Source organism: Nelusetta ayraudi, unplaced genomic scaffold (assembly GCF_046127955.1).
Source record: "Nelusetta ayraudi isolate G7.1 ecotype Tasmania unplaced genomic scaffold, CSIRO-AGI_Nayr_v1 ptg000026l, whole genome shotgun sequence".
Lineage (NCBI taxonomy): Eukaryota > Metazoa > Chordata > Actinopteri > Tetraodontiformes > Monacanthidae > Nelusetta > Nelusetta ayraudi.
In genome coordinates, this window is record NW_027466076.1 from 6,855,694 (window position 1) to 6,882,729 (window position 27,036).

Sequence of the window (27,036 nt, forward strand, 5' to 3'; positions counted from 1 at the left end):
TATGTATGTATAAATATCTTTTCCCCCTCACTTGCAATGACTCACTTTCGTCACAAGATGGAGGCATTAAGCTGTGTGCCACGCACAGGAGGTTCTCACAAGTGATAGATCGATAGATGGATGGATGGATGCTGCTGCTGCTCTCTTGTGACCTGAATTACAACCAGGTCACTTCATCTGACTTGAGTCACACATTTTACAACAATGAGTTGTAAAACTGACTGACTGACTTGACTGACTGACTGACTGACTATTAATATTATTTCTTCAAGTTCGGCGGGTCGGATTAAACATTTTAACTGGCAGGACATGGACCGAGGGCCATAGTTTGCCCATGCCTGCTCTAGACTGGTGCCAATACGCTATTCACTGTTTGTCGTCATCGTCCAAGCTTTTATTTTGATAGCACTGCTGACCCGGAAGCAGCTAGCAAGTTCCTGAGAGTGGAGCTCATCCTGACAGTGTCCGCCGCGGCTGTCCGAGGAGAGGAGGACACAACAGAGCGAGGCTGGGAGGAGAGAGGGACGAGGGAAGACAAGACAGGGGGGAAGAGACTGGGCTCGGTTCGGTTCGGAGAGCCAGTGGGAGCCTCGCTGGTGAGATGCTAGAAGAGTGGAGCTCCGCTGGTCGCTGCTGCTCCTGCTCCTGCTGCTCCTCTGGTCTGTGAGGAGCATCAGCACAAAGCTTCCTCCTCCACACCGCTGCTCACCTGGAAAGGTGAGCAAGAAATCACAGTACTGGGTTAGTACTGACTGAGTACTGACTGACTGGCTGAATACTGACCGAGTACTGGCTGAGTACTGACTGACTGGCTGAATACTGGGTGAATATTGGCTGAATACTGATTGAGTACTGAATGAGTACTGGCTGACTGGCTGAATACAGACCGAGTACTGGCTGAGTACTGACTGACTGGCTGAATACTGACCGAGTACTGGCTGAGTACTGACTGGCTGGCTGAATACTGAACGAGTACTGGCTGAGTCCTGGTTGAGTACTAGCTGAATATTGGCATAATACTGAATAAGTACTGGCTGAGTACTGACTGACTGGCTGAATACTGAATGAGTACTGGCTGAATATTGGCTCTATACTGGCTGAATACTGAGTACTGGCTGACTGACTGCAGTGGACTTGATATTTGCTGTACCAGCACATATATATGTAGATATACATATATTTATATATTTTATATGTATTTATAGGACTACTTAACATGGTGATCTCTATATATATGTATATAGTGTCTGTGAAAATATATATGTGTATACATATGTGAATGAATGAAGGCTTTTATTGTCATTGCAACATGTGGACGTGTACAGCGAAATTGTACAACCGTCCAAACATATACAGTACAAATACACAACACAACACAACACAACATGACAGACAGCACAGCAGGATTGAGCATCTTCAGTGGGAGGCAGAGAGAGGAGAAGAGAAGGGGAGAGGAGGAGAAAGACGTCTGTGTCGTATATATGTATGCACACATACAGTATATAACTATATATACATATGTATTTTTTAAATATTTATATATAGTTATGTACATATATATATATGATGTTTTGTTGATGTTCTTCACCTGTACACAGTTGTATGGTGGTGAGTGTTTGTTTTGGTATTTTATATTTATTTTCACAGCAATGTGTTCCATGTGGAGTGTATTAATACACACTTCATGTTGTTGATATCATGAACATCAGTCATTCATTTTAGCGTTGTATAGTTTGGTCATAAAATAATAGAAGCAACAAAAAATCCAAGGAGCCTCTTGGGAGCCAAAAGAATCAGCGACTCTTTTTAGTGAGCCGAGCCAAAAGAACCGGCGATTCTTTTTAGTGAGCCGAGCCAGAAGAAAGGTTTCTGTGGGAGGAGCTAAAGTTCCCATCACTATTAGAGTCACAGAAGTGAATCTGGGACGGCCCAGGTCATCCTATAACGGGTGATCATGTGACACACTGCTGCCATCCTGTCTTATTTTCTCAGCATTTTAAGTAGAACAGCTGTGGAGGCCACGAACGCATCGCGAGCATCACTGTGTGGCGTTCGCTGTCGGTGCAAATCATGTGTTGATGTTGACCATCACACACTGTTTGCGCTCTGTTTGTTTTCTAAACAGTGTGTTGTGTTTGTGTCCAGCAGGTGTGTTTCCGTGGTTTGCCCTCAGGGGTCAAAGGTCAGTGTCATGACTGGAGCTGAAACCGAGGACGACGTCCCGCTAGGTGAACGCAAGACGGTGACAGACTTCTGCTACCTGCTGGACAAATCCAAGCAACTCTTCAATGGCCTGAGGCAAGTGTGCTGCTTCACGGCAATATATACATGCATAATGTGTATGAATATATACTGTATGTGTGTATACACACACACACACACACACACACACACACACACACACACACACACACACTGGTGTGAAAAGTGTTTCTCTCTTTCCTAAGTTCTCATTTTATTTTTCTTGTTTGTCAAATTTCAATGTTTCATATCAAACAAATTAAAATCAACACAAATAAACACGAAATGCACTTTTATAATATATTTATTATTGAGTAATATTCCAATGAGTTTAATGATCTGAAACATTTAAGTGCAAAAACAGCACCACTGTGTGTGTGTGTGTGTGTGTGTGTGTGTGTGTGTGTGTGTGTGTGTGTGTGTGTGTGTGTGTGTCAGACATACACGCTAACAGTAAACTTAAATTGGCACATTTGTTTTAATAAAGAGGAAAGCAAATAATAATAATAATAATAATAATAATAATAATAATAATAATAATAATAAAAGCATAATCTAATAATAAATGATAATCAGCAGTGAATAATAAATGTATTTGTCATGAATGGAGGAGATGTCTTGTGCTGCTGATCACAGCTCCAGGCTTCACTCAGATGTTTGCTGCTCAGTTCTTTCTAATCATTCTTCTTCTTCTGCTGCTGCTGCTGCTGCTGCTGCTGCTGCTGCTGCTGCTGCTGCTGCTGCTGGGATTGAACCATGTCTTTCCCACAGAGACCTTCCTCAGTATGGACACAAGCAGTGGCAGTCCTACTTTGGACGCACCTTTGACGTCTACACCAAGCTGTGGAAGTTCCAGCAGCAGCACAGGTTGGTGCAGCGCCCCCACTGGAAGTGCTTGCAGTGTGATAAGCGTGAGTTCTGCTCCTGTGCTGATGTTGCTGTGTGCTGTCCTGCTGGACAGACAGGTGCTGGACACTCGCTACGGGCTGAAGAGATGGCAGATTGGGGAGGTGGCCTCCAAGATTGGACAGCTCTACTACCACTACTAGTGAGTCCACCCCTGCACCCAGACCTGTTCACTGCTGAGCAGCTGTGTTGCTAAAAGTTAGCTGGCAGGGCTGAACGGAAGCCTTGTCAGACTGGACCCAGCAATGCTATCAGAAGAACCAGGCTGTGGTGTTGTGCAGGTTTTGGTTCTGACAACTAGAAGCTCCACTGTTGCTTGCAAGTCTGGACCCAATGTGGGCGACGTCATAGAAGAACTTCACCAGTCGACCTCATAGGAAAAGAAAAGTTAGGAGCGAGTTGTGTAACATATATGTACATGTGTATATATGTGTATTGTGTTGTATGTGTTTGTTCCCACCTCACTCCACTGCACTCCACTGCTAATCTCTTTATTGTCAATCTGATGGAACTAAAGTTCCTCGTTTTGCCGAGTATTGTTTCAAAACTTTAGCCAAAGTTGTCTGAACTGCGTTCCTCTGTTTGATTGTTCACACATGAATGGGAGATTGAGGAGCTTGACATGAAGGTCACTCCAAGATGATGCTTGACTGACTTTTCAATCTTGACTCGTCAGCCTGCGCACCTCAGAGACCAGCTACCTGAACGAGGCCTTTTCCTTCTACTCAGCCATCCGCCAGCGCTCCTACTACTTCCAGGTCAACAAGGAGGACAGGTTGGTACCAGAACATCAGCCTGCACTTGGTTGCATTGATTGAGTGAGGGTGCAGTGGGAAGACGGTTGCACCAGCTTCAGTCTGTCGCCTCCGTGACTCCACAGCCGCTCAGTCTTGTCAACGGCCTGAGTTTTAATGCCAGCCGTCCTCAAGGGAGCGCTAAATAGAGCCGCAGAACTAGCAGCAATACCAGCAGCAACTTACTATGAAGGCTCTCTGGTGACACGACGGCGATGTCGGCTCTCCGAGGGGCATTTCTTTTTTTCTTTTTTTTTCCCCCCTTGTCCGGTCTGGCCATACTGACAAGCAGAAGTGTCTCTGAATGTCTATGATGGCTGACAGATTTTATTCTCAGAGGTAGATCTTGAGAGTGTGAGCCACGTGGGTGGTTTCAGGAGCTACCTCTTCAGTGGTTTTATTATAATATTCTTGGTGACATTCTGGCCATGACCGGACTGAGGGGGATAGATAGGGGGGTGAGTAGAGAGGGGAAATGAGTGTGGGGGGGAGGGAGGGGGGGGGATGATGAGATGATGAGAGGGATAGAGAGAGAGGAGTAGAGGAGGCAACTGGCAACAATATACAATTGTGTTAAAAGAGAACAAAACAGATCGTAAATATGCATAGCTAATTGTCAGATAGTGCATATATACCCATACAAACATACATGCGAGTTCATACAGTGATGTTAATAATAATAGCGATGATAATAATAGCAACGTTAATAGTAATAATAATAATAATAGTAATAATAATAATAATAATGATGATAGTAATAATAACGATGATAATAATCTACTCATGGATAAATAAGACAATAAGCTATGCAATAGTGTACAACAGTGTACCCGCGCTTGTGTATATTTGTGTGTGTGTGTGCGTGTGTGCGGGTGTGTGTGTATATTTGCATGTGTGTATACTTGTGTGTGTGTGCATGTTTGCATCTGTGTGTGTGTGTGTGTGTGTGTGTGTGTGTGTGTGTGTGTGTGTGTGTGTGTGTGTGTGTGTGTGTGGATGGATGTGGATGTGGTGGTGTGTGTACCTGAATGTGGGGGTGGGTGTGTCCGAGGGGCATTTCTGAGTGCATGGAGATGTAAAACTCACCGCTGCTGCTTAGATTATGAGTTGTAGGCTAATATTTGGCAAGGAAAATTGTTGCATCATTTTACCTGGAATGCTTTCTGCCTTTCTTTCTGAATCAGACCAGAATTGGTGGTGAAGAAGCTGCGATACTACGCCCGCTACATTGTGGTGTGTTTACTGCTCAACAAGATGGACCTGGTCAAAGTTCTGGTGAAGGTACGCATGTTGAACCACTGCAGTGACCTCACGGTCGAGGCCGTGCAGCTTCACCTTTTGTTTGACATCATTTCAGCTTCAAGGAGAGGACAAAATGACAGGAAGGAAAAAGTGTTTGCTGCTCAGTGACTCTGAGCGCTTCTCCACGGTAGCGCAGTGTCACTGTTCACACAACACGACCGTTTCTTTCTTTTCTCTCCAGGAATTATCAGACGAAATAGAAGAATACACACAACGTTTCAACACCGAGGACCAACTGGAGTGGAACCTGGTTCTCCAGGAAGTGGCAGCTTTTGTCGAGGTGTTTGTCACCGTCTGCTGCGTCTCATTCAGTGTCAGGAGAGTTTTCACACACGGCTTTAAAGATGAAAATCAGTGGAGTGCAACTGCAACACTCAGCCAGTGTCACAAAGTCTGGGTCCAACATGGATGTTGATTGAACTAATCTTCCTCCAGACAGAACAGTGAGCCTTTTATTATGGAGTCAAACCAGCTGAATGGGGAGCAAAGCAAAGCTTCAACTGTACAGTCAATAACTGCACAGTGCACTCTGGAAAATCACATCTCAAATAAAAGAAATCCTCAAATTAATAAAATGTCAAAAAAATCCCACTGCTCTTTTTTATTTGCAGCCTTCTGGTTTAAATTTCAACAGGAACCTTTTTCCACAGGCTGATAATACTTTTCAAAATAAAATAACAACAATAAACCAATGAAGTCATTATAACAATAATGTGTTTCAATCAACGTCCTGTCCTGATTGACGCACCAAAATACCAGCAGAGCATTCTGGGAGTTGTACTATTAGCGACTACATGTGCTGTATAACAGCAGTGGGCCAAAAATAATGACACATCCAAATTTGGCCTGCGGGCCAGAGTTTGACACCTATGATGTAGATGTTGTGTTTGTGACCTGCCCTACAGCCTGTGTGTGTGTGTGTGTGTGTGTGTGTGTGTGTGTGTGTGTGTGTGTGTGTGTGTGTGTGTGTGTCCAGGCCGACCCGGTGGTGGTGCTGAGTGACAGCAGCAGTGCAGTGGCGTTGAGCAGCCAGCGGCTGCAGGAGGGCAGCGTCCCCCCACTGCAGCAGGGCATGGTGGTGGGTCAGCTGACCCTTGCCGACTCGCTCATCATCGGCAACTGCAACAACCAGGTACCCGCGCTGCACTACCGCAATACTGCAATACTGATACTGCACTACTGCAATACTGCACTGCTGATACTGCACTACTGATACTGCACTACTGATACTGCACTACCGCAATACTGCACTGCTGCAATACTGCACCGCTGCTACTGCACTACCGCAATACTGCAATACTGATACTGCACTACTGCAATACTGCGACTGCACCACTGCTACTGCACTACCGCAATACTGCAATACTGCACCACTGCGACTGCACCACTGCGACTGCAATACTGATACTGCACTACTGCACTATTGCTCTCCTCCACAAGGCTGCACTCACTCAGTCAGTGACTGAGTGTATAAACACACACACACACACACACACACACACACCTGTAATTAACTTGTTGCCATGTTGTCTTGATTCTTCTTCTTCTCCTCCTCCTCCTCCTCCCAGGTGAAGTTCAGTGAGTTGACCATCGATATGTTCCGCATGCTGCAGGCTCTGGAGAGAGAACCAGTCAACCTGGCAGCTCACACCTCCAAGCACCTGGCCACTACTGTGAGGAGTACTACTGTGTGGAGTACCACTGTGTGGAGTACCGTGTGTAGTAGAGACGTAGTGACAGGCAGCGTGTACTTGTCACGTGTTCTTCATGTCATACAATAACCCCATCTTCATGTCACTGCAGGAGTCCAATGAGAAGCCGGCTAAAAGAGAAAACCCTCACAAGTATTTACTGTACAAACCAACGTTCAGCCAACTCTTCACTTTCCTCTCTGCTTCCTTCAAGGTCAGTTTTCATTCATATTAATACCTCGCTTTCTCCCTTCAGACTTTACCAAAGCAGCCAGTGGGAATCTGTGCTTCATTTTCACTGTCCCAGTATCTTCATGCTTTGGTCCGATGCTCTGATTGACAGGAGCTGCCGGCCAATAGTGTGCTGCTGATCTACCTGTCGGCCACTGGAGTCTTTCCAGCCGGACACTCAGAGTATGAAGGTTCGTTAGCACGCAGTGTTAAACTCTGATGTTAAACACAAGGTGAGCCCAGGTTAGCTCACCTGCTGAGGACCATGCAGGAACTCAAGTGTCTCCAAACATCTTCGTAGGACCTTATGACTTTGGAGGCGTCCTCACCAACACCAACCGAGACATGACCAATGGAGAAGGTGTTCAGAAGAGGAACCAGGCCCAGAAGGAGATGCACTGGTGAGCAGCTTCATCCCTCCGCCATGCTTCTGACTTCACACTGCAGAGGTGGAAGGTCTCTGATGTATTAGAGCTTCACATTCCAATAAGCATCTAGATACACACTTTACAATACAAGTCAAAACAGCCAGGAGAGTTGTTTATATTTATATATACTGACTGTACAGACCAAATATCCCCCAGCATGGTTCCTACATGGCAGCGCTCTTTCAAAGTACAATGACAATTCAATAGAAATAGACTGACAGGACACTGAACTCACTGGCAGCCTGGTTTTCTCAGATCCCAGGGAGCCAGTGCAGTAGCCAGTGCAGTAGCCAGTACAGTAGCCAGTGCAGTAGCCAGTGCAGTAGCCAGTGCAGTCCATGGATAGCATTGCTAGCAATTGAATGATGCATGTGCAGCACTTGTATCAAAGTGCTTGATGGGTGATTGTTGTGATGTTGTTCCTCGTCACCATTGCAGCCTTCACCCAGGTGACCTGTTCCCCTTCACCAGGAAGCCTCTGTTTGTCATCGTGGATTCTTCCAACAGCGCCTCCTTCAAGGTAGACCTTCTGCTCATTTCCTCACACTCTGCAAGCCAAAGGACCTTTGGCTCCTGTCACTTTGTCCTCTGCCTTTTTCACAGCATTCTGCTCTCCTAGCAGGCAGTGTTTGACCTCAGCTTGTTCCATTTCCATCGTCCCTGAACTGCAGAACTCTGCAGCAGAGCAGCTTCTACTTCACTGGCTCTCAAAGTTGAGATCTTATTTCCAGTGGTGCTAGCCACTTAGCACTCATTAGCTCCAACAGCAGGTGACTGTGGGAACAACATTATGGCCACAGTCAGTTTGGCTTTGATGGACTTTTCTTTCATTCTTTTTTCCTTTAACATTTGGACTCGTGATGAAAAAATTAACCTGTCGGTTGCTTCGTTTTACATTTGACCTTAATAATATCATAACTTTATTCTCGTCATTTATGACTTGGTTGTCATTGTACTACAACTTTTTTCCTTGAACATTATGACTTTACTGTTGTGAAATATCTTCACTTTACATTTTCATCTCAGGCTCTCATTTTACGCCGCATTTTCATCGTAACGTTGACTTTGATGTCATTGTTTCCAAGGAAAATCTCATTCTAACAGGAGTGAGCACAGATGTTGAGATGTTTCCCTGCCAATGAGCTGCTGTGACGTCACTCTGATCGCTCGAGCCAAGATGTTTCTCTCTCAGTCTACGACAGGAAGTGATTGTCGGCCAATCAACTTTGTGCTTTTCTCTATTTTCTTGCAGAACTTTACGAATCTATTTGGTCAACCCTTGGTGTGCCTCCTCTCACCTGCAGTGTATCCCAAGAGTGTTCCAGGTGAGTGTGTGACAACATCAGGACCTTCTGTCGCTCCTTCCTCAGGCAGCAATGTGCCTTCACCTTCCTGTGAAACAAAGCAACTGCACAGAATGCATTGAACTCAAGCTGTCATTGGACTGGACAGCAGACTGTAGTTTGAAGAAATGTGTGCAACTGTGAGGATGTGGAGGTGGTTTGACAGCATCAGTCCAGTGGAATTCTAGTATCATTATTTAGACCAATGAAGTGAGATTGGATGGTTTGTGTAGCATTAGTACACTAGTGTGTACTAGTGTGTACTAGTGTGGCTGCAGTGCAACACTGGTCTATGCAGCGCTGAGAGGAAAAAGACAGAGCAAAGGTTTATATGGCAACAACAGCAAAGAAGAAAACTGTACACAATGTACACAATGCACAGTACTGTGTACAAATAATACTGCGTAATCTCACCATCAGTCATCAATACCATTCAGTTGCTTTCCATCAAGAAAACTCATGAAAATTATGTGAAGTGACATTCTGTGTGTGTGTGTGTGTGTGTGTGTGTGTGTGTGTGTGTGTGTGTGTGTGTGTGTGTGTGTGTGTGTGTGTGTGTGTGTGTAGACCAGTCCCAGCGTGGGAGCCTCTTCACTCTCTTCCTCTACAGCCCCCTGCTGGCCTTCTCGTCAGTGTGCGGTCTGAGCAGCCTCACTCGCGGCCTGTGGGAACGAGCGCAGGAGCTGCTGCACACAATCTACCGCAACATTGCACAACTCCTCACCCAGTCACGCAACATAGGTAACCCCCAGAGACCATGGTGCATATAATGAGTGTTTACGTGCTACTGGCAGCAGTGATGAAGTTCCAACATTATTACAGTGACTGCATAATCTGCACCTAATCTGTGCTTTCCTAAAAGACTTCCTGTGTGTCCTGTAATACTGATTACAGGACACACAGTGGTTGCACTGTGTACATCTGCGCTGCATGCAGGACTTCTGAATTCATTATTTTTGAGATCTTGTTTTTAATAGGAAAAAAAAAGATCTGATCCTTCTATAGAACCAGAACCAGAACCAGAACATCAGGCACACCTCTGGTTTACAGACAGATAGAAGTGTTTATTATGGCATATGAAGTAGCTGATGTAGACCAATCCACTGATGTGAATGTGACTCCTGGTGTCTCCTGATGACTCCTGGTGTCTCCTGGTAACCCCTGGGGACTCCTGGGGACTCCTGGTGTCTCCTTGTGTCTCCTGGTGACTCCTGGTATCTCCTGGTGTCTCCTCTCAGATCAAGCCTTCTTGCAGTTCTTCGGAGATGAGTTTCTGAGGCTGCTGCTGATCCGCTTCGTCTTCTGCTCAGCAACTCTGAGGCTGCACAAGCTCTTCAGAGTGAGTCACCGCTCTTCTCCTTTTCTTCCTCAAGTGCTGCTGTTGTTCACAACCAAAATGTAGTCACTCGGACTTCTCACCACAGAGACTTCTCACACTTTATTTTCTTCTTGTACTGAAAATGTACACAAAAAAACCCAAAAAGCCAAGGTTCAGTCCAGTCTAGTCCAGTCTAGTCCAGTCTAGTCCCGTTCAGTCCAGTTGAGTCCAGTTCAATCCAGTTGAGTCCAGTTGAGTCCAGTTGAGTCCAGCACCAGAACTTCCTGCAGACAGCACTTTTTCAAGAACTGTGTGAGCAGCCGCTAGTCAACATTTCAGCCCAACTCGTTCCTTCTCAGTCAACTCGGTGGAGATGCTCAGCAGTCTGAGCCCCTTCAGAACTCCAGGCTCTCTCAACCCTGTTGGGTTTCATTTCCTTTAGCCACCTCGAGTAACGGAGGAGAGCATCCACGGTGTGCCTTGTCATTGGACGGTGTGTCAGGTGATGTCACGTGATGTCATGTGATGTGGTGTCAGCGCAGTGTTGTGTTTGCAGGAGTCGCGCAGCTTCCCAGACTCCTACCCTGAGCTCCCCAAGCAGGACACGGTGGAGAGCGCCCTCTTGCAGAAGCTCATCCTGGAGTTGGCCACCATGCTGGACGTGCAGAGCCTCTTCTGGGACGACATGCTGGAGGCCTACTGAAGAGGGCGCCAGCGAGTAACAGTTCAACTGCCACAGGTGGCCCTGTCTTTGTCAACGGTACCAGGACGCTGTCCATTACTTTATCATTTGTCTCCTGTTTCTCAGGCCTGGGGCAACTCAGAGGGCCACCTGCTGGAGCTCTGAGGCACTACATCACATTTTAGACGAGAGGCTTTAAAAAATGCATGAAAAATGGATGCTTTCATGGAAGGAAACAGTCAGACATCATTTGTACAACACGTTGATGACTTTTGAAGATTCCAGCAGATCGGTGATGAGATGATGAGCAGCCTGGACGCTGCTGGCTGCTGTACAGGAGCTTCATCTGTAGCAGCTTCAGGTGCATGTTGGCCTTCTGTAGTGACTCGGCATTAGTGAGAAAAGAGGTCACCTTTTTATACACACACACATATATATATATATGTGTGTAAGGTTTTGTTTCAGTGCCATGTGCTTCAGGTGAATTCACTTGGGTTTGTTTCTTCAGTTCATTTTTTGTTTTTCTAACAAATGCTGTGCTACTCGTGTGTAAATGTGTCAAAAAAAAAAGTTTCTTAAAACTACAAAGACTCTAAAGAGCCTCAACAAGCTTGGAGATTCTTTATATGTACACACATAAAGGTGAGATGAGGGTGAGATGAAAGACGTGTTGCACAGGTTCGAAATCTGTGTTTGAGCCAATGAGAAGTACAGTTTGTTTCACTACTGCAGAGGATGGTGATGATGATGGTGATGATGGTGATGATGATGGTGATGATGGTGATGAAGGGAAAGATTATTATTGATGATCTGTGCAGCTGGAACACTGACAGCAGGTGAGGTTCCTCTGTTGTCCAGGTGAAATATGTAGCACTGCCAAGACTCAACAACATCATGAATTAATGTAGCGCTCAGATCCACAGTGGAAACGTGAAGAATTGTCGGCTCCTCTTCATTCATAGATAAGATGCACGTTAATGCTCTTAAGTTGAAATTAATTTATAGTAAAAACAAAAATGTTAGATTAAGGCACTAAAATATAGGAATTCAACTCACTCTTTAGAACTGGAGTAACGTATTTATTTATTATTATTATTATTATTATTATTATTATTATTATTATTGTTATTATTGTTATGTTGGCCATCTTGACAGCATGTTTATTTATGCCAAGTCATTTTTGTAAATTATTGGCTGTTGATTTTTGGCCAATAGAGGCGTAGAGAGGAGCCGACTGTACTTTTCCTTGATGGTTGTACTTGTACTTTACTTTTGTACATCATCCAGTCTGAAGAAGACTTTTACTCTCACTATAAATTCTTCATATCAACTGGAAACTCCAGACTGGAAACTCCAGACTGGGAACTGCAGACTGGGCTGGGAACAGTGGCCAAGCTGCTGTACTTCATTAATGGCTTTTCAGTTGACTTCAGTTGACTTCAGTTGTTTACTGGTTGGAATATTGGAGAAGCATGTCCTCTCCAACTTTGCAACATTGGAGAACCTTCTCATATAGCGAATAAAATCAAAGTGCGGCAGGAGCCCCCTAGTGGACAGAAGCTGCCATGGCTGAATGTGAGTGTGTGGAAGACTGACTGATGCAGCAGTGACTCTGCACTGCATTAATCATCCTACAGTCCACACAGAGCGACCTGCAGCTGCGTCAGTCTCACTAGTCTCGCTAGTCCTACTAATATCACCAGTCTCACTAGTCTCACTAGTCCCGCTAGTCCTACTAGTATCACTAGTATCACTATTATCACTAGTCCCACTAGTCCCACTGGTCCTACTAGTCCCGCTAGTCCTACTAATATCACTAGTATCACTAGTCCTACTAGTCCCACTAGTCCGACTAGTCCCGGTAATATTACCAGTATCACTAGTCCCGCTAGTCCTACTAATATCACTAGTCCTACTAGTCCCACCAGTCCCACTAGTCTCACTAGTCCCGGTAATATTACTAGTATCACTAGTCCCACTAGTCCTACTAGTCTCACTAGTATCACTGGTCCTACTAGTCCCGCTAGTCCCACCAGTCCCGGTAATATTACTAGTATCACTAGTCCCACCAGTCTCACTAGTATCACTGGTCCTACTAGTCCCACTAGTCCTACTAGTCCTACTAATATCACTAGTATCACTGGTCCTACTAGTCCTACTAGTCCCACTAGTCCCGGTAATATTACTAGTATCACTAGTCCCACCAGTCCCACTAGTCTCACTAGTCCTACTAGTCCCACGAGTCTCACTAGTATGACTGGTCCTACCAGTCCCACGAGTCCTACTAATATCACTAGTATCACTGGTCCTACTAGTCCCACTGGTCCTACTAGTCCTACTAATATCACTAGTATCACTGGTCCTACTAGTCCTACTAGTCCCACTAGTCTGCATGTTGCTGAAAAAAGAGTGACTGCCAATGTCGCTGTTGTCCCACGAGCAACAAAACCAAACACGTGTGGTGAAAAAAGTCCTTATTTTCGGGGGGGGGGGGCAAATTAATGATAAAGAATAAGTATGAAGAATAGTTGACGCTACTAAATAGAACACAATCTGAAGTGTTTCTTGTATTTATTTTATGTACAGATGATGTTGCAAAGTGTTTTGAGGAAAATGTGCGTATTTATGTGAATTTTAACTTTAAGTTTAAATTATATAAGGAGCAGAAATGTAGACGAGGCCAAGTTTGTTTTTTTTATGGTGTTTGTTTAAAAAATACATTCCAGCTGGAAAGACGAGTAGCAGAAGTGCAGAAGTGCAGCTGCTTTCTCCATTTGAACAGTTTTCTATTTCCTTCTATTGTCACTGCAGCCAAGCTGCACGTTGCCCAGTGGTGACGACTGCACTGCTCAATTCTATTGCTGTTATTATGATGATGATGTTATTGTTGTGCTTCATCACCTGTTGTTCATGCACCAGACTTCACATCTGCTGACTTTCACTTTTTCAACCAAACCAACACAGACGCTGCTTGGTGGCAACGTGTTGATTTTCCAGAGTGATTGTGTGATTGTGTGGAGCAGCTTTGTTCTGAAGGAGTGCAACAACCAGACCACTGGGATATTCCAGCGTGATATAAGCTGAATACAAACTGAAGGAGAAGACGTGTGTTGAGCTCTTTGAGAAATATTCCTTCAGTCGTCGGTATTTCCCACAATTCAAAGCTCAACATAGCAAACGCTGTCTCCCACTGCAAAATCACATATTTACATAAAATATCCTTTTAGTCTGAGAAGTGAAAGTTTGCTCTGCTCAGATTTGGAACCATCAACAGGAAATAAACCGAGCACTTCTTCATGTTTCTTTCCAGTATTAATGTCTTGTAAGTTGACGTGTGAAGAGCCAAAGCTGTTGTGTGCTTTTGCAACAAAAGAAGAAGAAGCCGATGATGCTTGTATTCCTTTTTAATGCTATTATGCCTTTTGTATGTCCGTGTGTGTAACTTTTTATCCCACGTTTCAGAGCAGCAAGCTGCAGTTTGCTGCTGAGTCAGCATGATGTAAATGTTACTTTGTGTCTTGTCACAGGAACACCTGCAGTTGATATGAGTGTAAAGTGTTGATTAAATGATGTGAATGATGTATTTGAGGAAAAATGTTAAGTGAGAATGCATTGATTTTCCATCCACATGGGATCCTGCTACAGTGTGACCAGCACTGCACAGGCATGGAGGTTCCAGGCTTTAGCTGGAGCCCAGTGCGGATCAGCAGCAGTCTGGGAAAGAGACACACTGTAAATATATAAGAGTGAAGATCAGCTGGACCACTGTTCAGTTTGTCAAGTGTCATTGTTTTGAACAACAGTAAAGTAACACAGTGAAAAAGAGGGAATATAAACACAACAACATGTTGAATTGTTACAAAATCCATGGTTTGTGTTGCAAAAAAAACAGTGTATTGTTGACAGCGTGCACAAATTGTAAACAATGACACACGAGAGACACAGAAACAACAACGTGTTGTTTCTGTCTGATTGACTTGAATGGTAAATCCTTGCATTCGATACTGTGACTGCCCTGAACTCCTGTGTGTTGAGATTAATTGCGTCACCAACCAGGACTTTGTGTGGTTTCCAGCTGTTGCGTTGAAACATCTCCCCAACAGCATTGTGGGGGAAAAGTCAAAATAAAGCCGTACGTTTTCACTCTTTCCAAAAACAATCGCTCCATAATGAGCAGATAAAAACTGAGAGAGGAGCCAGAGGCAAAAGATTCAGGACTGGCGGCCGATGGTTTTCACATGAAAAGCACAAAAGTCTCCGGAAGTTTCATTCTTCATTTCCTGCCGTCAGTTGGCGACACACTGATGGAGAAACGTGTCAGACCAGTGGCCACGGCTGCGTCCTGCTTTCACTTCACTTCTATTCAAGTCCAGGGGGGTTTTCACTTTCTTTCTTTCTTTGCACCTGTAAAAACAATGTTAAAAGAAAAGATGGCTGTTGTCATGATTGCAATGACTTTCACGTCCTGATGGAAGCAGAACCTGATGTGTTTTCCAAATGAAACAGGCAGTTGTGTTTGAACCAGCATGCATGTGTAGAACAGTGAGCCAAAGACTGCTAACTTCCTTTGACGAGGTTGAGGTGAGGTCCACTTCCTGTTGAAGCCAATAAAGAACATCTGGCTGTCGGGACAAAGTGTGTGTGTCAGTGTGTTTGTGGTGGCAGTGGCACTGAGGTCCGGCTGCTTGGCTTTGCTGCACTCTTCTTCATCACATGCAAACCTGCGATGACATCTGCATCTTCATCAAGCTGAACACTGTTAGCACTGCTTGACCCCTCGTTTAGTGATGGAGATTCAGGCTTCTTCATTGTCCTGTGCTCAATACTACTACTACTACTACTGCTACTGCTACTACTACTACTACTGCTACTACTACTACTATTACCGCTATTACTACTACCATTACTGCTACTACTACTGCTACTACTACTACTACTACTGCTACTGCTACTACTACTACTACTGCTACTACTACTACTACTACTACTACTGCTACTACTACTACTGCTACTGCTACTACTACTACTACTGCTACTACTACTACTACTACTACTACTACTACTACCACTACTGCTACTACTACTACTACTACTACTACTACTACTACTGATGATGATGATGATGCCTTTGCTACCAGCAGTGACAGGTGCTGTGCTAGGGTCACTGTTAGAGTGGAGACCGCAGGAAGGAACAGACAGGTGGAGAAATTCATAGCGTATAAAGGCATACAAAGGTAGCTCAGTGCCTTGGGGGCCCCCTCGAGGCAGGCAGAGTTTGACACCGATGCCTTTGAGGCGGTGTTGGAGGTGTCCAGGGAGAACCTGGTCTGGACCTCCTTACTGAAGGCCACTGATGAGACCTGGAGAAGCAGAGGACACCGAGGTGATGATGATGTGATGATGATGATGATGATGATGATGATGATGATGATGATGATGACAAAGTCAGAACATTAATAAGAGCAGTGAGTGGAACACAGTCAAGTGATCTCCTATTGGCTGCTGACGCATTCTGGTGAAAGCATGTGATCCAGGCAGCAGAGGACTGGAACAGAAAACACAGTTCAGGGATCCTGATCCTGATCCTGATCAGGATCAGTGTTCACAAGGCAGCCAGTGTAGGTTCACACTTTGTCTTCATACGTGTGTGTGTGTGTGTCAAAGCAGACCTTGAACAATTTATGAATCAATGTCTTTAAAATAATTTAGATATATTTAATGTGTTCGGTTTAAACTGTTAAAACAAATGGTAATAAAAAACAATATGCTGCACCGGAAACTCCAACAATAACGCAGTAATGTTGTCTCAGCTGCACACTCTTACATGCTGGTTTCATTTGATTTCACGTCTTCGGCACCGATTTTGTTTTTTGTTTTTTTTTAACTCAATGTGTCGGGCGTCTCCGGATTTCATCGGCTGTTTCCGGATAGCTGCAGAAGATGACGTCACAGCAGTGAGAAGGCAGTCCAGCCATTGCAGAAGGGCTTCTCATCCGATCGCCGTTGATCGACCTCGACATTCTTTCGTTCAAAGCTCAGTTTTCCTCCTCTTAAGGTAACACAAACACACTGACCCGCTAACTCTGTGTTGTCTCTCAGCTACTGGCACGGACTAACTGGGCGATCTTACGTCTGCGTGAGCAGATTTTATTTCTTTTCATGAACGCTGCAACCAATTGGCTGCCGTTCGCTCGGAGGCTAACTGGCTGCAAGGCTAACTGTATTTATCTGCTGTGATCAGCTGCTGTAGTGTTAGCTCGGAGGCAAACTGTATCTGCTTGTATGTTGCTGTTGCAGAATGTCTGGTGACGTCATGTTACGGCAAATAACGACGGAAATCACGTTGCCCTTTTGCACATTTAATTGCTTCATAAATACCACCAAGATGCGTCGTTTTGGTGGTTTTATTCTCAGCTATGCGGCTGCGTCGTCGGTTAGCTTCGAGCTAGCAGTTCTAATGGAGGCGAGTCCCCCAGCAGCGACCAGAGGTTTCCAGTGTGACAGCGACCAGAGGCTCCCCAGTGAGAGCCGAGCTGGCGGCTTGTTGCGGGGCTCAGTGTGAGTGTGTTGGCCCTGGAAACGTCCAAGTCCTCCCCAGTCCTCCATTACATCTGTGCTGGTTAGCTATCGATTTTTTTTAATTTTTTTTTTTGCTTCTCCTACCATGAAAAAACATTATATAAAATGTAAATACAGAATCGTCGTTTATCCCCCCCACACGCACACACGCACACTTTAAATCAAAATAAATAAATATATAAATATTTTGTTTTTAAAAAGAGAGAGACCGGAAATGATGATGTAATGCCCATCCCGAGCAGCAGTGCTATCCGTGCTAAGTAGCAGCTAGCTGTGCTAACAGGGAGGGGAGCCGCCCAAAATAGCTGCAGCAGCTCTGGACTGTTGTCCGACTTACTGCAGCGGCTGTCTGCCGTCTCTCCGATGCCACAGCTGCTGGATTCATAATTCTCTCTTCTCTGCTCACATAAGTTGGGGGGGGGGGGGGGGTTATTCGAATAATACTTAAAAAAACAAAACATGAAAATAGCTCAAGACCCGACAGCCAATCAAAGTGTCTCATGCATGATCTGTGAATTTAGGCTTATATTTGATTAAATGACGTCATAGTTAATGGCACGTAAGACCGTTTCAGTCGCAGTAGTTTTTGCTTTCTAACTGATGCGTCGTTGAAGCTCCATCTTCTGTGTTCTTCCTTCAGTGAACCAGTTCAGTACCGTGACCCAGATAGGAAATAGGACTCTCAGCTCCTGCAGGGAAACACTCGTACAGTTGTTGTGCAAGTGTACAATACAAGCTGCAGACATGTTTGCACTTTGCTTTTTATTTCCAATACTTGATTTGATATCACTTTTCAAAATAGATTGTAACTAAAACAACGGCTGCTGCTGTTGTTGCTGTTGCTGCTGCTGCTGCTGGTTATAACATGATATTGAACCATTATCACCATGCAGTTATTGATTATTCTGTCCTTGCTTGTATTGTTATAGCACTGTTGGTTACTTCTTGATGATTGTGTGTTCAAAGTAGCCAAATATTAAAATACAGGCAAAGGCCTGGTGCAGTGAAGCTGCTGTGCTCCTCTTTCACTGCTGCCTCCAAAGTGTGTGAGTAGATGCTCAGAGGAATGTTGAGTGCTGGTTTTGCTGAGTCAATGTGGGGCTGGGTCGGGCACGGGGCCGGGCTTCATCTTGGCTCCCTCCACACCTTCGTCATTGCGGATGCACTGCGTCTCTGCTGCTCGGGCTCTTCACTGGTGGAGCTGCTTCACCTACGAAGGGCTCAGTCCAGGGTTCCACCCTGACGCTGCTCCACAGATGTGGGATCCTGACTCGGAAACATTGACGTTCGTACGTATTCCCTCTCCTTCTGCTGCTGCGACACTTTAAAGCTTTGACTCGGTTTGAAATGTGGCTCGGATGAGTTTGAATGTTGTGGAAGATTTGTGATCTGAATTCTGAGGAGCCCCGTGTGTTCGCTGATCACGGATTAGTGGGTGGAATTGCAGAATTAGCAATGAAAACGTATACAATGTATTTTGAACAGAGGCGTCGGGGCTTTGACAGTGGGTTTTGTGTGAAGAGGAACTCACTGCGAGTGGGGAGGAGGAGGAGGATGTGCAGTGCAACCCTGCTGTTGTCTCCGCCTTTATTGAACAATTTGCTCCGTCGCTAGATGACATTTGAAAGCTCCTGGCAAAGACCAGCCATTGTAATAATGGAAGAGGTGTCGCCCCCATGTGGCTGCCAGGCAGAAGATAAAAGATGCTCGATGGAGTGTTTGTGTTGTTGATGTCGCTCGTCTTGTGACGCTGATTGTCTGGACCAATCAGCCGGCGGTGACGTCACGCCTACTTGCCGAGCCGACGCTGTGAAAGCAGCCTGCTGTGCTGCTCTGTGTGCTGAAGCTCATTGATTGGTCAGTGGAAGAAGCTCAGACACTGGACATGAACCAGAGGCGCCAGTCACGCCAGCTGACCTGGGATCTGCCAACTTTCTGGTGATTACGAGCATGAAAATATCTCCATTGGCCGCTTATTGCATTCATTAAAGACTGAGAGTTGAGTTTTGTCCTCCGCTGTTTCACTCCAAAAGGAAACACTTTACTTTTTGTCTCCTGGAAACACTGGAAAGTGAATTCTTGGCTCAGTTCCAGTCCGAATGGTTTGTAGCCATCGCTAACTTCCGATGCTAACAGTTCCACCTTTAAAACATGACATCAGGTTGCCTAAAACAAGCATGCATTGCAATAACGATGTGGGACACATCTAAAGAAAAAAGAAGAAAAATGGATAAATAAAATAATAACAATAATAATAATAATGATAATAATGTTAATAATATTAAAGCATTAAAACAAAATGAAATTCCTCAGTGCTCAGTGACTTGCAGAGGAGAACACACTGTGTGTCCGACCCACACTGTCACGTAGTCTCTAGAATTCTGACGTGTGGACAAACCTCTACTGCTAGCAAGAATGCTGTGTTTTCTCTGGAGTGTGTGTGAGTGTTTGCAGGCCTTGCAGATAAAGCAGTGAGCCTGCTGCTGCTGATAAGAACGCTGCTTCCATCCGATCTTCTGAGAGCAGCTCGTTATCTCCTACCTTCTGCTGGCCTGGACACCCACAGCTCACCCTTGCACTCATGCACTCTCATCGTCTCTGACTGGAGCCGTCGGTCGTGTTATGCAATAATATTATTTGTCCGTGTATGACGCCGCTCAATACGAGAAGGAGAAGAACATTGAAAAAGTCAAGGTGAGAAAGCACGCAGGTGAAAGCAGAATAAAGTTCTGATTGTTCGGATGCAAAGAAGCAAGGAACGTGTCAAGCTGCAAGCAGTGGTGGCGCCAGAGTCCCAGATGGCGGCCCATTCATTTCAATGAAGGTTTTTGACTTCCGCATTATTGGGTCAGTAGAAGATGCGCAGCAGTGTCACTTCAATCAGAACAATCCTGGAGAACCTCACTCACAGGCACGACAGGACGCAGCCGATCAGAACGAGCTGAGACCGAGCCCATGGGTTTTTATGCTGCAGTACCTCGAGTGGCCACTTCAAGGGGGGAAATTATTATCCTTCTTTGTGAAATGAGACAAGTTGTGGATTTTGTTATGGAAATGAACATTGGCACAGAGGGTTCATAGTGAATTGGTTTCCAAAATAACACAAATGTGAGTGTTTGAAATGATTTTGTTGATTCCATCGTCACCTTGTTTGAGCAGAGAGATGAAACTCACTTAAATTGAGGGAACGAAGTGTAAGAGTTGGATGATCACTTTGTGTGTGTGTGTGTGTGTGTGTGTGTGTGTGTGTGTGTGTGTGTGTGTGTGTGTGTGTGTGTGTGTGTGTGTGTGTGTGTGTGTGTGTGTGTGTGTGTGTGTGTGTGTGTGTGTGCCAGTGGTGTCAGCTGGCTCCACGTGAAAGCCCTCTCCTGCTGACTGCAACAATCCTCTATTGAGAGACTCCCATGGTGTTTCAGCCATGTCAGCCATTCACCAGAAGCTCAGCGTGGCCATCACACACTGCACTGAGGGCGGGGCTAGTGAGACGCAGCAGCAGGTTGACATTTCTCTTCACCACAAAATCCTAAATGACTCTGTATTGAGTCCAAATCTTGCTGCTGTCACAGCAGCTCCACTTCAGTTTTCCTTTCAAAATAAAAGTCTGAGGATTACGTGACAACTTTAGGATGATTGATATTCATACATTTGCATAGAACAGCAAATAACACGATATTGGTTGATGCCTGCTAGTATCGTCCTGAGCCTAGTTGATGGTGGGGTCAGTCTTTGCCTCATGCACTGGTCATACGCTGGTCATGTACTGGTCATGTACTGGTCATACACTGGTCATACACTGGTCATGCACTGATCATGCACTGGTCATGCACTGGTCATGTATGGCCGTCACCCCAGGGCCAGTTGTTGATCTTCACCTCTTCCACACTGGGAGTCTGGCATGACAGTGGGTTTTTAGAGGTTCTCCTACCCCTTGAGTCCCCAATCCAGAATACTGAGGTCCAGCAGGGGGCAGTGGGGAGGTTTACAGTCTGGGGTCAGACCCTGCTGGGGTTTGAACCCACAACCTCCCAGGCTCAGAGTGGACACTCCATCACTCCACCCTGAGCTGGAGGGAGTTGACGACACTGTGACTGGGGCGGTGCCGAGATCTCATGAGATGAAACTGTGACGATGTCCAGCTGTTCTCCTGGCTTCAGGCCAGCAGCCAATCAGACTGGCAGCTGTCCATGTCCAATGTCCTATACCTCGTGTAGTTTGCCAGCGACTGAGAGGAAGGAGTCAGAGGGGCAGCAGCACATTGATCAGAAGCTGCACCTTCTTGTCAATATTCTCTTTGCAACCATTTCCCAGTCGCCTCTCCACCTGCTGCGTTCTCATTGGCCGCGAGCCGTCGAGGAGGAGGCAGTAGTCAACCCTATCCATACTGAAACTATCTAAAGTTTTTGATCCTGGCACGGTGATTGTGTCAACGCTACATAAACTCTGACGTGAGGGGATTGGCTCGCTCGCCCGGCCCAGTGGGGCGAGAGAGAGGCTGACTGCAGAACTTTCATTGTGTTCTAGCAGACGGAGGAATTTCCTGTCCCACCCCTCTGCGGTATTCACTCTGTCAGCTGCCGGCCTCTAGACTCCACCCACTCTGAGTGGGGGTGGAGGGGCTGGGGTGAGGAAAAACATCTGACTCTTCACATGTTTGAAATAATCCCGTTGCTGGCCATGTTAACCAAAGTAGAATCATCATCAGGAAGTTCAGGGACCTTCAGTCCAAACTCTACACTCAGAACCTTTGACTTGATTCCTTCTCTGACCTCTGACCTCTGCTCACCTCACGGATTGCTCTCGGGGCATACATACACATGATATGAATTACAGCCTCCACATGTATCATCAACAACAACAATGATGATAATATTGAAGCTCAGCTCTAAAGCCAGCTCTGGTATCGGGACAGTGCTGGCAGAGACCCAGGTTCCAGAGTCTCTGTGTCTTTGGGCGTCTCTGTCAGTCTGTTGGTTAATGAACAACATCTGAGCAGAGATATGACTTCCTGTCTCTTTCCTGGGTTGCTTGTCTTCCTGCAGAAGATGGACAGCGCAGGGGCGAAGGTGCTGGAGACGGCCGAGGACATCCAGGAGCGTCGGCAGCAGGTGCTGGACCGCTACCGCCGCTTCAAGGACCTGTCCATCATGCGGCGGCAGAAGCTGGAGGACTCGTACCGCTTCCAGTTCTTCCGCAGAGACGCCGACGAGCTGGAGAAGTGGATCCAGGAGAAACTGCAGATCGCCTCCGACGAAAACTACAAGGACCCATCAAACCTGCAGGTACGTCGGCCTTGCCGCTCACACTTGGAATGGAATAGAATAGAATAGAATAGAATAGAGGCCTTCATTCATCCCACATGGGGGACATTTGCTTCATTACAGTGATGTCCATAATATTGAGAGACAGAGGTCATTGTTTTATTGCAACTTCATGAGCAGTGCGAGCTGGTACCATTGACTTCCTGTCTTGTGGTTGCCGCAGGGGAAGCTGCAGAAGCACCAGGCCTTCGAGGCCGAGGTCCAGGCCAACTCTGCAGCCATCGTCAAACTGGACGACACCGGCAACCTGATGATCAGCGAGGGTCACTTTGCATCTGAGACCATCCGAGTAAGACTCCTCCTCCTCTCTCTCCTCCACACTGATGTCAAGCTGCTCACCTGCTCCGTTTGCTTCAGTCTTACACGCCCTACCGGACTCAGCACATCCCCATAGTGACCAGCGTCATCATGGTCCAGTACATACAAGTTGGTGCTGCGCTGACACTGACTGCAGTGCTGTCAACTGCCTCCCTCCAACTTCTCCAGTCTTTCCCTCACTCCCTTTACATTCACTCTTGATGATGTACTTGACTTTCATAGTCAACTACTGTATATCAGGCTGACTGCACATGAAGGCCTTGGGTTTGTGGTGCTTGCTGTCTGTGTTGATTTCAAAGGAATGATCAGAAACGTGAAGCTTTACGACTGACGTTGACTTTTTTATAAATGAACGATGACTTTTTCTAACTTTTTCTTTTGTTTTGCGTCAGACTCGTCTGGAGGAGCTGCACCGTCTGTGGGACCTTCTCCTGCAGAAGACCAAGGAGAAGGGCCTGCGTCTCCTGCAGGCCCAGAAACTGGTGCAGTACCTGCGCGAGTGCGAAGACGCCCTGGACTGGATCAGTGACAAGGTGACAAACAAAGTCCCAGCAGCTGTTTGTTTGTTATGCTCAAAAACCCTTTAAGCCTCATTGTATCCTTAGTACCACCCAGAAGCACCCGGGTCTTTTGCTCTTTATTGAAATGAAGCTGACAACACTGGAGGAAATACCGTAGTTTGCCCACGGTAGCCGATGTTAAAGTCCGTCCGTGACGTTGCTCTGCCGCAGGAGACCATGGCCACCTCGGAGGAGTTGGGTCAAGACCTGGAGCACGTGGAGCTCCTGCAGAAGAAGTTTGAGGAGTTCCAGACGGACCTGGCTGCCCACGAGGAGCGCGTGAACGAGGTCAACCAGCTGGCGGCTCGGCTCGTCCAGGAGGCCCATCCGGAGGCCCAGCTCATCGTCCGCAAGCAGGACGAGGTCAACGCTGCGTGGCAGCACCTGAAGGACCTGGCCCAGCAGAGGCAGGCCAAGCTGTTTGGAGCTGCCGAGGTCCAGCGCTTCAACAGGTCAGCAGCATTTTAAACCACACGTCTGAGGTTTTCATTTCAAGGTCCAGTGTGGAATATTTGATCTTTGTATTGGTAAAAACTCAACATACTGCCCATGAATACATGAATACAAGTGGGTGATTGCATTACAAACTAAGGGAGCCTGGTGTGGACAATCCAGCTGCCTGACAGCGTTTGGTATGGAGGCTGAACGCTGGCGTCCTCCAATATACCAACCAAGAAGAACAGAGTAGAAAAGAAGAGAGTAGAAGAGAAGGGAAGAGAAGCCTTCATTTATTCCACATTTGGAAATGAAAGTTGTATAATTCCAGCACCAATACAGTGCAAAAGAAGAAGAAGGTGGAGCAGCTATCCAGGTTGGGGTGCACGGGGCCAACGTAGTTCACTGGCAAACTCAGGAGAGGCAGGGAGAGTGAACTACGCTGCAGTCTAGAATGTGACCACTAGATGTTGCTGTTTCTTCTTCAAACTTTCCAAACATTCCACAGTGGACCTTTAGATTGTTGTCAATGTGTTGGAGTAAAAGTGCTGTTGAAGACCTGAAGTTTCACCAACAGGGACGTGGACGAGACCATCAGCTGGATCAAGGAGAAGGAGCAGCTGATGTCCTCAGACGACTTTGGTCGAGACCTGGCCAGCGTTCAGGCTCTGCTGCGCAAACACGAGGGTCTGGAGCGAGACCTGGCCGCCCTGGGAGACAAGGCAAGGACTTCACCGTCTCCCCCCGCCCCCCCCCCCCTCTCTCTCTCTCCCCCCCCCCTCTCTCTCCCCTCCCTCTCTCTCTCTTTCTCTCTCTCTCTTTCCCTCTCTCTCTCCCTCTCTCTCGCTCCCTCCCTGTCATGTATAGATGAACCCTAACCCTAATGAATAGATGGTCTTTGTTTTGAGAGAACGTCCTCAGCTGCGTGAAGAGGGTTCATGGTCACATGATTTGTGTTTGATCATGAGGGGAATGTGACACCATGTGATGTATTGTATGGAGCTGCATAGCAACCCTGTGTGTAGATCTTCAGATGAGTCTCCTACTGCTTGCTGTCAGGGCAGAGACCTCCAGCACCTTCATCCTGCTTCCTCCTGATGTTTCACACTCCGCACGTCTTCTCTGTCTGTGGCTCAGGTGAACACGCTGGGCGCTGACGTGGAGCGTCTGCAGCAGACGTACCCCCAGAACGCCTCCCAGATCCACCTGAAGAAGGACGAGCTGGTTACCAACTGGGAGCAGATCGGCACCCTGGCGGCCGAGCGCCACTCTCGCCTCAACGACTCCTACCAGTAGGACGCCAGCACAGCTCAGAGCTTCTCTGTGTTGTGAACAGTAGATGATTGGACGATGATCTGCAGTGTGTTTGTCCTCTTGGTGCAGAAACCTTCTCACCTGAGGCCCCTTTCAACATCATCGCTGCTGTTAGATCAGCATTATGGAGACAACTGTCAATCATCACACTGTTCATAATCATCAAATATTTCATTTCTTTTCTCTTTGCTCTACTTTGGCTGCAGTAATGATGTAAATGTCTGCAACGTGGGATGAATAAAGTCCCTCTTTTTTCTGCTCTCCAGCCTGCAGCGCTTCACTGCTGACTTCAGGGATCTGACCAGCTGGGTGACGGAGATGAAAGCCCTCATTAACGCTGACGAACTGGCCAATGACGTGGCTGGAGCGGAAGCTCTGTTGGATCGTCACCAGGAGCACAAGGTAGGATGTGGTAGCTTAGCACAAAGCTAAAGGCTCTACCCTATCAGTGATCACTTTCATTGGCAGCAGCCAATCAGAATGAGGAAGCTGCTGCTTCACATCCTGGCAGCAGTCATTAACAGTGTTATTATATTGCAGTTCCACAATAGTGTGGCTTAGTAGAGTGACCACACACACACACACACACACGGTGTCCTGACTCTCTGGTGTGTGTGTGTGTGTGTTTCTTTCCAGGGGGAGATCGACGCCCATGAGGACAGCTTCAGGTCCACTGATAAAGCCGGCCAGGCGCTGCTCGCCAGCGGCCACTACGCCTCCGAGGAGGTCAAAGAGAAGGTGGGGCTGATCTCTCTCTCTGCTGCTGAACATTCATCATCACCAGAGTTGTAACTCTGCTGGTGTCCGTCTGCTGCTGCAGCTGGAGGTCCTGGGCCAGGAGAAGGAGTCCCTGCTGGAGCTGTGGGAGGTGCGCAGGCAGCAGTACGAGCAGTGCATGGACCTGCAGCTCTTCTACCGAGACACCGAGCAAGTGGACAACTGGATGAGCAAGCAAGAAGTAACTGGAAACTCAGACAGAGGTTTTTGTAGACTCTGTGAAGTTGCACGAACCAGATGAATGATTGTGTGCGTGTGGTGTCCAGGCCTTCCTGCTGAACGAAGACCTGGGGGACTCCCTGGACAGCGTGGAGGCTCTGCTGAAGAAACACGAGGACTTTGAGAAGTCGCTGAGTGCCCAGGAGGAGAAAATCACCGTAAGTGGTGCTTCAACACCTGCTGCGTTCTCTCTTGCAAGTGTTTTTCCTCTTGAGCGGTTCAGAAATGGACTGAGTGTCTTGGTTCTGCTCGTCTCCAGGCCCTGGATGAGTTTGCCACCAAACTGATCCAGAACAACCACTATGCCAAAGAGGACGTGGCAACACGCAGAGACGCTGTGAGTACCAAAGTCATCTAAAAACACCTCAGATAGTTACAATACAATCATACATTTCAAAATAAAATGACAACAAGAAACCAATTAAGTCATAATATTAATGTCCTTCAATGAAGGTGCAACCATTCAACCATTGCAGTCTTAGAGCAGCAAGCAAACGTTACTGATGGTCTGTTAGAGTCGATGGTCTGCCAGCACAGCAGCAGAGCATTCTGGGAGTTGTGGTAATAGTGGTTGCATGTT

At 46.5% G+C, this 27,036-nt stretch overlaps 2 protein-coding genes across 11 annotated transcripts in view; both read left to right on the forward strand.

Moving 5' to 3' along the window:
• The first annotated feature begins 443 nt into the window (after positions 1-443).
• On the forward strand, positions 444-11,468 carry scai (suppressor of cancer cell invasion). 6 transcript variants are annotated; one of them, XM_076029443.1, is made up of 18 exons: positions 445-717; positions 2,149-2,298; positions 3,013-3,108; positions 3,203-3,289; positions 3,824-3,922; positions 5,126-5,222; positions 5,425-5,523; positions 6,220-6,375; positions 6,812-6,916; positions 7,047-7,148; positions 7,278-7,356; positions 7,467-7,566; positions 8,032-8,113; positions 8,846-8,918; positions 9,504-9,677; positions 10,175-10,275; positions 10,811-10,993; positions 11,063-11,468. In XM_076029443.1, the coding sequence occupies exons 2-17, from the start codon at positions 2,192-2,194 to the stop codon at positions 10,955-10,957; spliced, it is 1,704 nt and encodes a 567-aa protein (XP_075885558.1). In that variant the 5' UTR covers positions 445-717; positions 2,149-2,191; the 3' UTR covers positions 10,958-10,993; positions 11,063-11,468. The 6 variants fall into 6 exon arrangements, with proteins under 6 accessions (XP_075885560.1, XP_075885561.1, XP_075885558.1 ...); XM_076029442.1 differs by having other exon boundaries at positions 2,146-2,298; positions 10,811-11,468; XM_076029441.1 differs by having other exon boundaries at positions 10,811-11,468.
• A 7,192-nt stretch (positions 11,469-18,660) lies between these two features.
• sptan1 (spectrin alpha, non-erythrocytic 1) overlaps positions 18,661-27,036 on the forward strand; it is a 29,991-nt gene continuing 21,615 nt past the window's right edge. For all 5 annotated transcript variants that reach the window (XM_076029418.1, XM_076029419.1, XM_076029421.1 and 2 more), the window contains exons 1-12: positions 18,661-18,804; positions 22,555-22,794; positions 22,997-23,122; positions 23,544-23,684; positions 23,883-24,163; positions 24,724-24,868; positions 25,284-25,438; positions 25,727-25,862; positions 26,097-26,198; positions 26,281-26,418; positions 26,504-26,614; positions 26,716-26,793. In XM_076029418.1, coding sequence (XP_075885533.1) covers positions 18,676-18,804; positions 22,555-22,794; positions 22,997-23,122; positions 23,544-23,684; positions 23,883-24,163; positions 24,724-24,868; positions 25,284-25,438; positions 25,727-25,862; positions 26,097-26,198; positions 26,281-26,418; positions 26,504-26,614; positions 26,716-26,793 — 1,782 coding nt within the window. In that variant the 5' untranslated portion in view covers positions 18,661-18,675. The remainder of the gene's footprint in view (positions 18,805-22,554; positions 22,795-22,996; positions 23,123-23,543; positions 23,685-23,882; positions 24,164-24,723; positions 24,869-25,283; positions 25,439-25,726; positions 25,863-26,096; positions 26,199-26,280; positions 26,419-26,503; positions 26,615-26,715; positions 26,794-27,036) is intronic.

Excerpts from the sequence above, each read along its gene's own strand:
- scai (XM_076029442.1), top strand. The coding sequence starts at position 2,192 with ATGACTGGAGCTGAAACCGAGGACGACGTCCCGCTAGGTGAACGCAAG. Across the intron at positions 7,149-7,277 it reads TCCTCTCTGCTTCCTTCAAG|GAGCTGCCGGCCAATAGTGT; the intron begins GTCAGTTTTCAT and ends TCTGATTGACAG. Across the intron at positions 7,357-7,466 it reads CGGACACTCAGAGTATGAAG|GACCTTATGACTTTGGAGGC; the intron begins GTTCGTTAGCAC and ends ACATCTTCGTAG.